Consider the following 15563-nt stretch of genomic DNA (forward strand, 5'->3'; position numbering starts at 1 on the left):
ACGCAACATGGTGTCCCATCTCAATTCCAGTCAATTTTGCATTGAAAAGTCAAACGGCGCTCCTTCCCTTCCGAGCTCTGCCATGCGCCCAAACAGTGGCTTACCCCCACATGTGGGGTATCGGCGTACTCAGACAAAATGGCACAACAACTTTTGGGGTCCAATTTCTTCTCCTACCCTTGGGAAAATAAAACAAATTGGAGCTGAAGTAAATTTTTTGTTAAAAAAAGTTAAATGTTAATTTTTTTTTTTAAACATTCCAAAAATTCCTGTAAAACACCTGAAGGGTTAATAAACTTCTGGAATGTGGGTTTGAGAACCTTGAGGGGTACAGTTTTTAGAATGGTGTCACACTTGGGTATTTTCTGTCATATAGACCCATCAAAATGACTTCAAATGTGATGTGGTCCCTAAAAAATATTGGTGCTGTAAAAACGAGATATTGCTGGTCAACTTTTAACCCTTATAACTCCCTAACAAAAAAAAAAATTTCGTTCCAAAATTGTGCTGATGTAAAGTAGACATGTGGGAAATGTTATTATGCTATTAAGTATTTTACATGACATATCTCTGTGATTTAAGGCTATAAAAATTCAAAGTTGGAAAATTGCAAAATTTTCGCCAAATTTCCATTTTTTTCACAAATAAACGCAAGTTATATCGAAGAAATTTTACCACTATCATGAAGTACAGCATGTCACGAGAAAACAATGTCAGAATCGCCAAGATCCGTTGAAGCGTTCCAGACCTCATAAAGGGACAGTGGTCAGAATTGTAAAAATTGGCCCGGTCATTAACGTGCAAACCACCCTTGGGGTTTAAGCGGTTAATAAAAGGATCAAATTTTATGTGGTGTTCTTCAAGGAACTGAAGTTTTTAAATGCAACTCCATAAAATGTTGTACCTGTGGGATCCTAGATCACGGGGCTAAAACTATCAAATGTAATAATATTGGTGAGGTCTTTGAGATCTCACAAAGACTCACCTGTAGTAGTTATCATGTTGTATATATCACCACATGCAGCTGCAGTTTGCAATATGTGGGACGCACTGTGCATACTCTGCGGTCCCGCATTAATGGTCACAGAAAACAGTCTCTAAAGGCATCTGCTAATTAAACATAACATTTTTAACATAAAAGTATCCCCGGTGGAGCAGATACCTTCTGGTGTTCCAAATACGAATGATCTTTTAAACTGGAAAGAAACATTTTGGATAACATTTTGGGAACATTATATTCAAATGGATTGAATGATATCAGAGTTTAAAAGTTTTTTTTTTCGGTTTTTTCTTTCTTGCATCTGCTGTCAAGGTTGGATCAATCAGTGGGTGTCTTCCTGAATATGGTACACACCCCAAATCAAGTTTCTGAGGCTGGGATAAAATGTTTGCTACTATATGTGTAATTGAATTTTATACTAGTAGGATTTGTACTGTCTTTTTAGGTTACCAGAAGAAGGATATATACTGTATCGGAAACGGGTTGTATATCCACTTTTAAGTTATCAAATAAAAAAATATGAAATATCATCTTTGGATTTGAGTCCTGGAAAGTGCTGCCATTCATAGTCTGGATGTGCTTTTCTTGATAAACCTTTAAAAAAAATAAATAAAAGGTCTCTTCTGATCCTATAATTCACGTGGCTCACAACCTAAGTGATGTGTAGGATAAATGATTTAGCTGGATTGTAACGCTCCATATTATTGTTAGAATTGTAATGATGTATTACATTCACTTGCATTTAATAATATACATTTTATAATATTCTGTAAGAAATAAGATTTGTAATGATATATAGCAGTTGTAATGGTTTTTATATTATTGAATTGTCTTGTGTCTACATAAAATCTGTGACTGGACCATTCTGAGATGTTATTATTTTCAGAACCATAAAATCTGTTAAAACTTTTACAATATTGCATCTCTCCTTATTCACAAACCTACAAAACACACACTTTATACTTGGGAAGGTGATTTGAAAGAGCTGAATTATAGGTTTATGGGCCATATAAATAATATGCCCAATCAGTGAGAATCACACTATCAAATAAGAATGACAAATGATCTGATAGGTATATCAAACTCATAAAATACTGCATACATAGCGCGATTCTCGTTGATTGGGTTTGTATTCACTATCAAATAAGAATGACAAATAAATGATCTGATGGGTATATCAAACTCATAAAATATAGGGAACAGCACAAAGGATGGTCTGATAGGGGAGCGGGAGTGTGTTTGTAGAGGGGGGCAGAACACACAGTTTTTGATAGGGCATGGCACCTGTCATATTAAGTTTGATGAATATGTAAGCTACACTATTTGAATTTTTTCACCAGGGCCATTGACCCCGTAGACTGGCATCCTTTAGAATGACAAATCTGTGTCCCACAAGATGGAGCCATGCTGTCCTGTAGAGAATCACTGGTTCCTTGGATGTATATCTCTATATGGAGGTACCGTATATACTCGAGTATAAGCCGACCCGAGTATAAGCCGACCCCCCCTAATTTTGCCACAAAAAACTGGGAAAACTTATTGACTCGAGTATAAGCCTAGGGTGGAAATGCAGCATTTACCGGTGAATTTCAAAAATAAAAATAGATCATTCTTGCCTCATAGCTGTGCCATATAGTGCTCTGCACCGTTCATATTGCCCCATAGCTCTGCCAAATAGTGCTCTGCACTGTTCATATTTCCCCATAGCTGTGCCATATAGTGCTCTGCACCGTTCATATTGCCCCATAGCTCTGCCATATAGTGCTCTACACCGTTCATATTTCCCCATAGCTGTGCCACATATAGTGCTCTGCACCGTTCATATTGCCCCATAGCTCTGCCATATAGTGCTCTGCACCGTTCATATTGCCCCATAGCTCTGCCACATAGTGCTCTGCACCGTTCATATTGCCCCATAGCTCTGCCATATAGTGCTCTGCACCGTTCATATTTCCCCATAGCTGTGCCCCATATAGTGCTCTGCACCGTTTATATTTCCCCATAGATGCTCCACATAAATCTGTGCCATTGCTGCTGCTGCAATAAAAAAAAAATGCCATACTCACCTCGCTGCTTGCAGCTCCCAGCGTCCAGTCCCGGCGTCTCTCCGCTCTGACTGATCAGGCAGAGAGCGCCGCGCACAATATATGCGTCATCGCGCCCTCTGACCTGCACAGTCAGTGCAGATAGACGCCGGGAAGATGGAGCGGCGCCCGGCGTGTGGAACGGGGATAGGTGAGTATGCGATACTTACCTGCTCCCGGCGTCCGGCTCCTTCTCCCGGACAGCTGTCTTCGGTGCCGCAGCTTCTTCCTCTATCAGCGGTCACCAGCACCGCTGATTAGAGAAATGAATAGGCGGCTCCACCCCTATGGGAGGTGGAGCCGCTTATTCATTTCTCTAATGAGCGGTCCCACGTGACCGCTGAACAGTGGAAGAGCTGCAGCACCGAAGACCGTGGGACAGGCGGGGAGCGTCAGGATCGCTGGAAGCAGGTAAGTATGCCTCAGCGCCCTCTCCCCCTCACCCGCCGACCCTGCCGCCCACCTTGACTTGAGTATAAGCCGAGAGGGGCACTTTCAGCCCCAAAATTTGGGCTGAAAATCTCGGCTTATACTCGAGTATATACGGTATATGTTACAGAGGCGCATAAATCCTCTTTTTATAGTTTACAACCTAGCACAGGAAAAGAGAGCGTTGTCACCCACTGGCACCAATCATGGACCCAGGCGTCAGGTGCTTAGATGACGTGCTTGATCATGCTAATGGTGGTTAGGCTCTTAGTGGTCAGGGCTCAGAACTCTCTTTATAAAAGTCCAAGACTGGGGAACTCCTAACTCTTTGATGGAGAAATTCATAAGTGTCAGTACTCTATGGAACAGTTGCCTACCTTCTCCCTCTGGTCACCCCACTGCCTTTCTGCCTTTTTCGGTGCTGCTGATCCATCCCCCTCAGCGCTTCTGGCCTCGCTCTGCATGCCACCTTGGGTCAGTGACTTCGTCATCCACCACCTCATGTTCCACCACCAAATCCTGTTCCTCCTGACTTGGTAACTTAACAACAACCTGACTTGTCAACAATTGTGCCTCATCATCATCTTCCTTGTTAGACAAAATGTGGGTACTCTAAGTTTTGTGCATCATTAAACAGAAATTCCAAGAGAGACAAGGGAATAATGCAGGTTAAGAGGCCACAATCAAGAAATTATGTTGTATAGAGCTACTTGGAGTATCCTAGTGTGGGATCACTAATCTCCTGGGACTCAACATAGAAGGAGTATCAGTGTGAGAATTAAGTGATTCAGACTCTTGGCTGGTGAGACTGGACCATGTGGAAGACTGGGTTGTGCTGCTAAACATGCTGAAAACATTATCTGCTATCCAACTGACCACTTGTTCGCACTGTTGTGACTTCAGAAGTGGTGTACTTTACCTTCCTGCAAAGTGGGACAGAAACCTAGGTGATGTGGATGGGCAGGGTTCTTGTGCTTCAGCAACTGGCGGTCACATCTGCTCCATATCCTCCATCATTAGCGCCTCCACTTCCCCGATCTTTACCGCACGCATTACAAATTTTCTAATTGCTAGGGCTCTGGAAACCAAGTTTATTTTTGAGAAAACAAAAATTGGTCACCTACAGCAGTCAAAGCATTTTTTGGGAGTTTAATATTACCATAATGTAACATAAACCACGTAAAAATTCATGAATGACAAATTCAATCCAGAAAAATTTCTCAACGCTTATTTGGAGTGTTATATACCTCCAGAATGCACCACAAAGCACGTAATACTCTATGGATAACACTATAGTCTATTTTTTCACCCTCCAAAAGAATATGGTCAACTGCCAATTCTATATATTTAGCAACGGACTGCAAAGCACTAAGCCCTGCCTAGAGACCGTATTCAGCTACTCTCCCTGCTTATGCAACTGTCCCTCCCTAGGCTAAATGCAGAATGTATCTGATACAAATAAAGCACAAGATTAGCCCTTACAAGGACTGTTAATATGATGGTTCATCTTCGGCACCAGTATCAACACTACAGGACTCTAATTTGTTATACTGTGCACAGAAAGGCCTGCACAATGACACTCTTCTTCCAATAAGAACGGTCCCTGAGCAGTGCACTGGCGTCAGTGTGCCAAGTGTGGTGGTGCCTGTTCTTTTATAACCCCTGATTACATAATACAGCCAATAGCAGTAATGCCACTACCGAGATGACTAAAGCATTACAGGTAATCTGGCAGGTAATCTCCTGCATGTTTATTGGCTGTGTAACAGACACCAAACATGCGGAGTAGGGATTCGAACTTCAAATCCAAGCAATGACTAATGCTCACCGAGTATTTCCAACCACGCAGATATTCAAGTGGTATCCTTTCTCATTTAATTATACGACTATCTGTTATGTTTTTGTACAATTTGTCAATAATGTATGTATTGTCTCCTTGTCTTGAGTTATTTTTGACGGTCAACAAAATACGATAGGTATGATAATGATTTTTTTCTCTGTGTGGGATTTTTGATGTTGGACAATCCCTTCTCACAGGAAAGTGAAAGATTTATCCAGCTTCTACTCCAAGACATGTTTAAAATGATGAATTCTTCATTTTTTTTCAAAAAGTTAAAATAAAGTCTTCTTTCTTTGGTTGAACCATGTAGGAAAAAATGTATTTAAGGATCATAGGGAACATAGGGAAAAGACTAATAGAATACCAAACGCGTTTTGAAAGCAAGTGCGTTCTTAAACTTGGTTCACTATCTCCACTTTTGGACATATCAAGCAATAAGAGTAAGTCACAAAGCAGCCGCAGCCTTGGCTTCCTGTTGATGTTCAATGCATCCGAATGTAGGAATAGTGAAACCAGCACTGATTTGGCGCTGGGCTCGTGTTATGTAACAACCTCACATGAGCCCCGGCAACGTGAGTGCCAAGACCACTTGAACAGCGCCGGCATGGAAAATGAGTATGAGTTCTGTTATTTGAAATAGGACAAACATGATGAATCATAAAGGTGTTGTCATAGTAGTGGACAACCCCTTTTAGAAATACAATTTTTGGTTAAAACATTTCCAACATTCTGAACATAAAAAAGGCTTCTCCCCTTTGTGACTTCTCTGATGTTAAGGAGTTGATTTTAGTGTAAAACATTTCCTATATTATGAACACGAAAAATACTTTTTTCTTGTGTGGGTTCTCTGGTGCTTAACCAAATCTGATTTCTGTGTAAAACATTTTCCACATTCTGAACATGAAAAAGGCTTGTCCCCTGTGTGAGTTCTTTGGTGTTTAACAAGATTACATTTCTGGTTAAAACATTTCCCACATTCTAAACATGAAAAAGGCTTCTCTTCTGTGTGGATTCTCTGGTGGCAATCAAGATGCGCTTTCCGGTTAAAACGTTTACTACATTCTGAACATGAAAAAGGCTTCTCTCCTGTGTGGGTTCTCTGATGCCTATCCAAACCTGATTTCTGTGTAAAACATTTCCCACATTCTGAACAAGAAAAAGGCTTCTCCCCTGTGTGGATTCTCTGGTGCTTAACAAAATCTGATTTATGGTTAAAACATTTCCCACAATCTGAACATGAAAAAGGCTTTTCCTCTGTGTGAATTCTCTGGTGTTTAACCAAATCTGATTTCTGTGTAAAACATTTCCCGCATTCTGAACATGAAAAAAGTTTCTCTCCTGTGTGGGTTCTTTGGTGTACAACCAGATTCCATTTCTGGTTAAAACATTTCCCACATTCTGAACAGGAAAAAGGCTTCTCCCCTGTGTGGGTTCTTTGGTGTCTAAGATGATGTGATTTGTGTTTAAAAAATTTCCCACACTTGGAACAAGAAAATCTTTTCTCCACTGTGTGAATTTTTGGATGTTTACGAAAATACTTTACGATGGGAAAATGGTTTCTATATTCTGAACATGAAAATGGCTTCTTTGATTGAGGAGTATTTCTGTTTTTAATGCTTTTTTTGTGATTCTTATTTTCCTTAGTTGTTGATAATGAATCAGAGGACAGAACCTGTTTCAAAGGATCATTTGACAGATCTTTGCTTTGAAGGGATGATGGTACATCTGATTTAAAATTTAAAGATGTCAGCTGTTCCTCTGATCTCCTGGTACAGTCATCTGCCAAGATATAAACCAATTATTAATTTTGTTTAAATCGTGTTTATTGAAGCAAATAAACAATACAGCAATGAAATAGAATGGGAACACAATCAATCAAATAAATGGAATACAATCTGCTGTTTCGTCGTAAAGTTAGTGTCTCAACAATTTTAAAGTGTTATTGGCATTTTCCAGTTTAAAACTTTAATTATCACTATTATAATAGGCAATTATTTGAAAAAGATTAGGCGTTACACTAAATGCTATAATCTTATAATAATCTTTATTTTTATATAGCGCTAACATATTCCGCAGCGCTTTACAGTTTGCACACATTATCATCACTGTCCCTGATGGGGCTCACAATCTAAATGCTAAGATACATATGTTGATAGTAGGTATCTCGTACAGGATGAGGAAAGTTTGAAGGAGAGGTAGTAAAAGAAAAAAGAAAGAGAGGAAAAGAAGAATAAAGATGAGGACAAGAAGATATATTATAGGTAGTCGAGTACGGGAGAGCCGAGCTCCCTCCCTCGGGCAGCTCCCCACCCCCCTCCAACGGAGGACAAGATGGCGACCTGCTGAATTTGGTTTCAGATCATGAGACCAGGTTAATTTAGATAAGTAATGTTCAGGAAGTAGGAACAGCTGAAGCTAATCCATATATGGATCAGCGTCTAGATAGCCACACATCCAAATACGGAGTCTCTCTGAATACAATCCATGGAGCCCAGGTATTGTAAAATTTTGTGGGATCCCCAGAAACCTGATTTATCAATTGCTCCATTCTGTAGATATCGTTAAGTTCCGCAACAAATTCAGAGCATGAGGGGGATTTTTCTTGCTTCCAATACCGGGGGATCAAGTTTCTAGTAGCCGTGAGGAAATGTCTGAGAAGATTCTTCTTAAACCCAGATATTGACAAGTCACACAAAGACAGGAGGGCTAATTCTGCTGTGGGCCTAGCCTTACGGATAGATCATTTGTTATCAAACATTGACATCCACAATTTCTGTATGGGCGGACATTCCCACCAGATATGGACATATGTTCCCTTTTTGCTTTGCACATCTCCAGCATATATCTGGGATCACCGGGAACATTGCATGAACCAAGGTAGGGCATCTATACCACCTCGACAGTATCTTGTAGCTCCTCTCCTGTGACACAGAGGACAGCGAGGTCCTAAAAGTAAATAATAGAATCTTGTTCCTCTCCTCTTGAGACAATGACACCCCCAAATCACTTTCCCATTTTGAGAAATATATTGGAAAATTGTGCGTTGGGGTTGGACCCCTTTGGAAAAGATTATATAGCAATGAGACCATGTGGACCAGAGGTTCCCCAGCAATACAAAGCTTTTCAAAAGGTGTCAATGCTCTTACAATGTTGTTTTGTTTAGATGTTGTGTGTATGAAACTTTTCAATTGTTCATAGAAAAACCAGGTACCTGTAGGAGGCTCCTCCCCTTGGTATATTTCGTGAAGAGGCTTGACACCTGTTTAATTTAAGTAGTCACATATTTTAGGTCTTGAGGCTCTATATTTGTTCAGGTAGGTCTCCCTGTGGAGTCCTGCAGGGAAATTAGGGTTATCATATATTGGGGTGAGTGGTCCCGGGGATGTTGAAGTTTGTAGGCGCACGCCGCTCTGCCGGATAAGTAGGATCATATTTCTAGTCATAAAGGGCAGGCAAAGCCCCCCCCCCTTCCCTTGCGTTCCATAATATTATTTGAGGGTCACCTCCAATGAGATCTCCTTCATTTTAACCCACTTTTTGCTGTTCCTGCTGTGATATAAATCTAAGATACAGGTTCCTATTGATGCACAGCCGTACACCAGAAAGTCTGGTAGTCCAATTCCCTCCCCTTTGCTTAGATCTACTTAATACAAAGTATGATGCTCATGTTCTAGTATGTGACCAAACAAATCGGGTGATTGTCTTAAGATGCAAGAAAAAAAAGAGGCTGGTAGATATAAGGGAATTGTTTGAAAATAATATTGGAGGCGATGCAATAAGTCCACCTTAATTACACGAACTCTGCCGAACCAGGACAGCTGAAGTCTGTGCCATCTCTCTAAATCTAATTCCACTTTATGTAAAGCAAGTTTAAAGTTTGCGTCATACAGTGTAGGAATTTTCGCTGTTATTTTTACACCTAAGTATGTAAGCAAGTCGAAACGCCACCTAAAAGGAAAGGAGGCGCGCAACTGGTTAACCTCAGATAGTTGTAGTGAAATGTTGAGAATCTCAGATTTATGGGGATTCATTTTAAAGATGCTCAAGAGACCAAACTTCTGAAATTCTAAGATAATGTTTGGTAAGCTAGTTAGCAGGGATGTAACATATAGAAGAATGTCGTTGGCTAAAAGAGCCACCTTGTGCTCCTCCGATCGCAGCTTAACTCCCTTAATGGAGGGGTTGTTGCGTATTGCAGAAGCCAAATACTCCATCGTTAAGATGTACAAGAGAGGGGAAAGTGGGCACCACTGCCTCCTGCCATTCCTGATTGCAACCACATCAGAAAGGGCGCCATTAACTTTTATCTGAGCGCTGGGGAGGGCATATAAGGCCATAATTCTATGAAGCATATTCTCTCCTAAGCCGATCCCTTTCAGGGCCTGGACAGTACACCCTGTCGAAGGCTTCCTCAGCATCAATCGACAGGATGCACATGGGGTTTGCCCTCCCACCCCCCACCCCACTCGATCTATCAATGAGATGGTCCGTATGGTGTTATCTTGCGCCTCCCTACCCGGAACAAAACCCACCTGATCTTGGTTTATTAAGCTCTTGAGAGGGGGGCCCAACCTGTTTGCAATCATCTTTACATAAAGCTTAAAGTCAAGGTTTATCAGGGATATTGGGCGATAATTATTACATAGGGAGAGATCCTTATCAGGCTTTGGTAGCACTGTAATGTGGGCGGACAAAGCCTGAGGAGGAAAATAGCTGCCTGAAGAGATAGAGTTACAAACTGTAAGAAAAATTTAGCTTAATGATGTGGAGAAAAGCTTATAAAAACCGGCTGTATACCCATCTGGGCCAGGGCTTTTCCCCTGCTTTAAGTCTTTAATAGTTTCGGACACCTCCTCCAGCGTAAATTCCCTTTCCAGGTCTGATACCATATCCTCCGATAGGAGGGGTATATTGTTCTGTTGTAAATATGTATTGATTTTGTCCTGAAGTAAGGATGTTGACATATCTTTCTAATGTCCGGGTATATTGCATAAGTCTTTATAATAATCACCAAAGCCCAGAAGGATGCCCCTAGTGTTGTGTACCCTTCTTCCTCCCTTATCCCTAATGAAGGGGATGAATGTATTCGGACCACGTGGGTTAATGCTTCCGGCCAGAAGTTTGCCGCTTTTATTTCCATACTGGTAAAAGCGATTGCGGAGTTTTTCTCTAAAGCATTGAGATTTTTGGTCCAGTATGGTGAGCAACTTCAGCGTTGCTATAGATAGGAGTGCGAATGTAGTCGCATTGCGGTCACGTTTGTGTTGTGTTTCTAATTTATGAATTTGATCTGACAGTTTAATTATTTCGGCAACTCTCTCACTTTTTAAGCATGCACCATGTGAAATAAGTACACCCCTTATTACACTTTTTAAAGCTTCCCATTTCATAGGAGGGGATGTGGGGTCCCTGTCGTGATTTGTTATAAAGTTAGAGATTGTATTTTCAACATCAGATTTACACAGCACGACTTGGAGCAAATTCTCATTTAGACGCCACAAGAAGCCCAACCTTGTGCGTGGATGTAACAAAATTGAGAAATATATTGGGGCATGGTCTGACCACAGAATCGAGCCCACCTCAGCCTCCACTGGTAGATCTAGTAGTAAGCTATGCGAGATAAAAAAAAATAGTCTATTCTACTGTATGTATTATGTACTTGTGAGAAGAAACTACAATTATTATTTTTGAATAAATTGTCTTTGAATGTCATTTAACACTTCTACTTAACCCCTTAGCGACCGCCGATACGCCTTTTAACGGCGGCCGCTAAGGGTACTTAAACCACAGCGCCGTTAATTAACGGCGCTGGGAAAAAAGTCCATAGCGCCCCCCAGAGGCCGATTTTCTCCGGGGTCTCGGCTGCCGAGGGTAGCCGAGACCCCAGAGAACATGATTCGGGGGGTTTTTAACCCACCCCGCATTTGCGATCGCCGGTAATTAACCGTTTACCGGCGATCGCAAAAAAAAAAAAAAAAAAAAACGCGATCTCTTTAATTTCTCTGTCCTCCGATGTGATCGCACATCGGAGGACATAGAAAAGGGGTCCCAGGTGGCCCCCCAATACTCACCTAGCTCCCCCGATGCTCCTCGTGTCTCCCGGTGGGCGCCGCCATCTTCAAAATGGCGGGCGCATGCGCAGTGCGCCCGCCGGCCAGCACCGGGAGAATCTTTGGGGTCTCGGCTGCCGGGGGTAGCCGAGACCCCAAAGAGCATGATTCGGGGGGTTTTTAACCCACCCCGCATTTGCGATCGCCGGTAATTAACTGTTTACCGGCGACCGCAAAAAAAAAAAAAAAAGTAAAGTGTAATTCTCTGTCCTCTGATGTGATCGCACATCAGAGGACAGAGAAATAGCGGGATTTGGGGACCCTAGCATACTCACCTAGGTCCCTGGATCCTCTTGCTGCTCCTCCTGGCCGCCGGCAGAAGAACATGGCGGACGCATGCCCAGTGCGCCCACCATCTGTCTCCATCTGCCGGCCGGCAGGAGAACAGCAGTTGGGGCTAAAATTAGGGTTAGGGTTAGGGGTAGGGTTAGGGGTAGGGTTAGGGTTAGGGTTAGGGGTAGGGTTAGGGCTAGGGTTAGGGCTAGGGTTGGGGCTAAATTTAGGGTTAGGGTTGGGGCTAAATTTAGGGTTAGGGTTGGGGCTAAATTTAGGGTTAGGCTTCTTTCACACTTACGTCGGTACGGGGCCGTCGCAATGCGTCGGCCCGACATACCGACGCACGTTGTGAAAATTGTGCACAACGTGGGCAGCAGCTGTAGTTTTTCAACGCATCCGCTGCCCAATCTATGTCCTGGGGAGGAGGGGGCGGAGTTACGGCCACGCATGCGCGGTCAGAAATGGCGGATGCGACGTACAAAAAAACGTTTCATTGAACTTTTTTTGTGCCGACGTTCCACCAAAACACAACTGATCCAGTGCACGACGGACGCGACGTGTGGCCATCCGTCACGATCCGTCGGCAATACAAGTCTATGGGCAAAAAACGCATCCTGCGGCCACATTTGCAGGATCCGTTTCTTGTCCAAAATGACGGATTGCGACGGAATGCCAAACGACGCAAGTGTGAAAGTAGCCTTAGGGCTAGGGTTAGGGTTGGGGCTAAAGTTAGGGCTAGGGTTGGGGCTAAAGTTAGGGTTAGAGCTGGGATTAGGGTTAGGATTAGGGTTGGTATTAGGGTTAGGGTTGGCATTAGAGTTACGCTTGGGATTAGGGTTAGGTTTGGGATTAGGGTTAAGGTTAGGGTTGTGATTAGGGGTGTATTGGGATTAGGGTTAGGTTTGAGGTTAGGGTTGAGATTAGGATTAGGGGTGTGTTGGATTTAGGGTTTTGATTAGGGTTATGGTTAGGGTTGACATTAGGGTTGTTTTGGGGTAAGGGTTGTGATTATGGTTAGGGTTAGTGATTAGGATTATGGATCAGGTTGGGATTAGGGTTAGGGGTGTGTTGGGGTTATGGTTGGAGCTAGAATTGGGGGGTTTCCACTGTTTAGGTACATCAGGGGGTCTCCAAACACGACAGCCAATTTTGCGCTCAAAAAGTCAAATGGTGCTCCCTCCCTTCTGAGCTCTGCCGTGCGCCCAAACAGCGGGTTACCCCCACATATGGGGCATCAGCATACTCGGGATAAATTGGACAACAACTTCTGGGGTCCAATTTCTCTTGTTACCCTTGTGAAAATAAAAACTTGGGGGCTACAAAATCTTTTTTGTGAAAAAAAAAAATATTTTTTATTTTCACGACTCTGCATTCTAAACTTCTGTGAAGCACTTGGGCATTCAAAGTTCTCACCACACATCTAGATAAGTTCCTTGGGGGGTCTAGTTTCCAAAATGGGGTCACTTGTGGGGGGTTACTACAGTTTAGGTACATCAGGGGCTCTGCAATCGCAACATAATGCCCACAGACCATTCTATCAAAGTCTGCATTCCAAAAAGGCGCTCCTTTTCTTCCGAGCTCTGCCGTGCGCCCAAACAGTGGTTTACCCCCACATATGGGGTACCAGCATACTCAGGACAAATTGGACAACAACTTTTGAGGTCCAATTTCTCTTGTTACCCTTGTGAAAATAAAAACTTGGGGGCTAAAAAATCTTTTTTGTGGAAAAAAAAATTTTTTTTATTTTCACGGCTCTGCATTATAAACTTCTGTGAAGCACTTGGGCATTCAAAGTTCTCACCACACATCTAGATAAGTTCCATGGGGGGTCTAGTTTCCAAAATGGGGTCACTTGTGGGGGATTTCTACTGTTTAGGCACATCAGGGGCTCTCCAAACGCGACATGGCGTCCGATCTCAATTCCAGCCAATTCTACATTGAAAAAGTAAAACGGCACTCTTTCTCTTCCAAGCTCTGCGGTGCGCCCAAACAGTGGTTTACCCCCACATATTGGGTATCGACGTACTCAGGAGAAATTGCACAACAACTTTAGTGGTCTAATTTCTCCTGTTACCCTTGTGAAAATAAAAATTTGTGGGCAAAAAGATCATTTTTGTAGAAAAAAATGCAATTTTTTTTTTTCACGGCTCTACGTTATAAACTTCTGTGAAGCACATGGGGGTTCAAAGTGCTCGCCACACATCTAGATAAGTTCCTTAAGGGGTCTAGTTTCCAAAATGGTGTCACTTGTGGGGGGTTTCCACTGTTTAGGCACATCAGGGGCTCTCCAAACGCGACATGGCGTCCAATCTCAATTCCAGCCAATTCTACATTGAAAAAGTAAAACGGCACTCCTTCTCTTCCAAGCTCTGCGGTGCGCCCTAACAGTTGTTTACCCCCACATATTGGGTATCAGCGTACTCAGGAGAAATTGCACAACAACCTTTGTGGTCTAATTTCTCCTGTTACCCTTGTGAAAATAAAAATTTGTGGGCAAAAAGATCATTTTTGTAGAAAAAATGCGATTTTTTTTTTTTCACGGCTCTACGTTATAAACTTCTGTGAAGCACATGGGGGTTCAAAGTGCTCGCCACACATCTAGATAAGTTCCTTAAGGGGTCTAGTTTCCAAAATGGTGTCACTTGTGGGGGGTTTCCACTGTTTAGGCACATCAGGGGCTCTCCAAACGCGACATGGCGTCCAATCTCAATTCCAGCCAATTCAACATTGAAAAAGTAAAACGGCGCTCCTTCACTTCTAAGTTCTGCGGTGCGCCCTAACAGTGGTTTACTCCCACATATGGGGTATTGGCGTATTCAGGAGAAATTGCATAACAAAATTTATGGTTACATTTCTGTTTTTACACTTGTGAAAATAAAAAAAATGGTTCTGAATTAAGATGTTTGCAAAAAAAAGTTAAATGTTCATTTTTTCCTTCCACATTGTTTCAGTTCCTGTGAAGCACGTAAAGGGTTAATAAACTTCTTGAATGTGGTTTTGAGAACCTTGAGGGGTGTAGTTTTTAGAATGGTGTCACACTTCATTATTTTCTATCATATAGACCCCTCAAAATGACTTCAAATGTGATGTGGTCCCTAAAAAAAAAATGGTGTTGTAAAAATGAGAAATTGCTGGTCAACTTTTAACCCTTATACCTCCCTAACAAAAAAAAATTTTGTTTCCAAAACTGTGCTGATGTAAAGTAGACATGTGGGAAATGTTATTTATTAACTATATTTCGTGACATATCTATCTGATTTAAGGGCATAAAAATACAAAGTTTGAAAATTGCAAAATTTTAAAAATTTTCGCCATATTTCCGTTTTTTTCATAAATAATCGCAAGTAATATCGAAGAAATGTTACCACTAACATGAAGTACAATATGTCACGAAAAAACAATCTCAGAATCAGCGGGATCCGTTGAAGCGTTCCAGAGTTATAACCTCATAAAGTGACAGTGGTCAGAATTGCAAAAATTGGCCTGGTCATTTAGTACCAAATTGGCTCTGTCACTAAGGGGTTAAACTATCCGCCAGGTTATTTAAAAATCTTGAATTCTTCACCAATACAATGACAGTTCATAGTCTAATAGAGAATCTCATAGGATGAACCAGTGGAGTGTGGTGTTCAACTGTTGGTTCATTCTGCCTCCCAAATATGGAATAAAAAGCCACAAAGAAACGTTATGTAGACGAACATAATACCAATAAAAACTTCTATTCATTTCACAAAAAAATCAAGTCCCCACTCAGCTCCATCATCTGTCAGTGGAAAAACAGAGGTTTCCATATTATTAATGGCTCAAAGGCTCTTGAAAAGCAA

The 15563-nt window shown here is 42.0% G+C and overlaps 1 protein-coding gene across 5 annotated transcripts in view; it reads right to left on the reverse strand.

The window, feature by feature from the left end:
* Nucleotides 1-4584: 4584 nt before the first annotated feature.
* The window catches only part of LOC138666968 (gastrula zinc finger protein XlCGF57.1-like), a 99474-nt gene continuing 88495 nt past the window's right edge, over nucleotides 4585-15563 (reverse strand). For all 5 annotated transcript variants that reach the window (XM_069755179.1, XM_069755175.1, XM_069755177.1 and 2 more), the window contains exon 7: nucleotides 4585-7132. In XM_069755179.1, the coding sequence (XP_069611280.1) occupies nucleotides 6162-7132 (971 nt within the window). In that variant the 3' untranslated portion in view covers nucleotides 4585-6161. The remainder of the gene's footprint in view (nucleotides 7133-15563) is intronic.

Source organism: Ranitomeya imitator, chromosome 2 (assembly GCF_032444005.1).
Source record: "Ranitomeya imitator isolate aRanImi1 chromosome 2, aRanImi1.pri, whole genome shotgun sequence".
Classification (NCBI taxonomy): domain Eukaryota; kingdom Metazoa; phylum Chordata; class Amphibia; order Anura; family Dendrobatidae; genus Ranitomeya; species Ranitomeya imitator.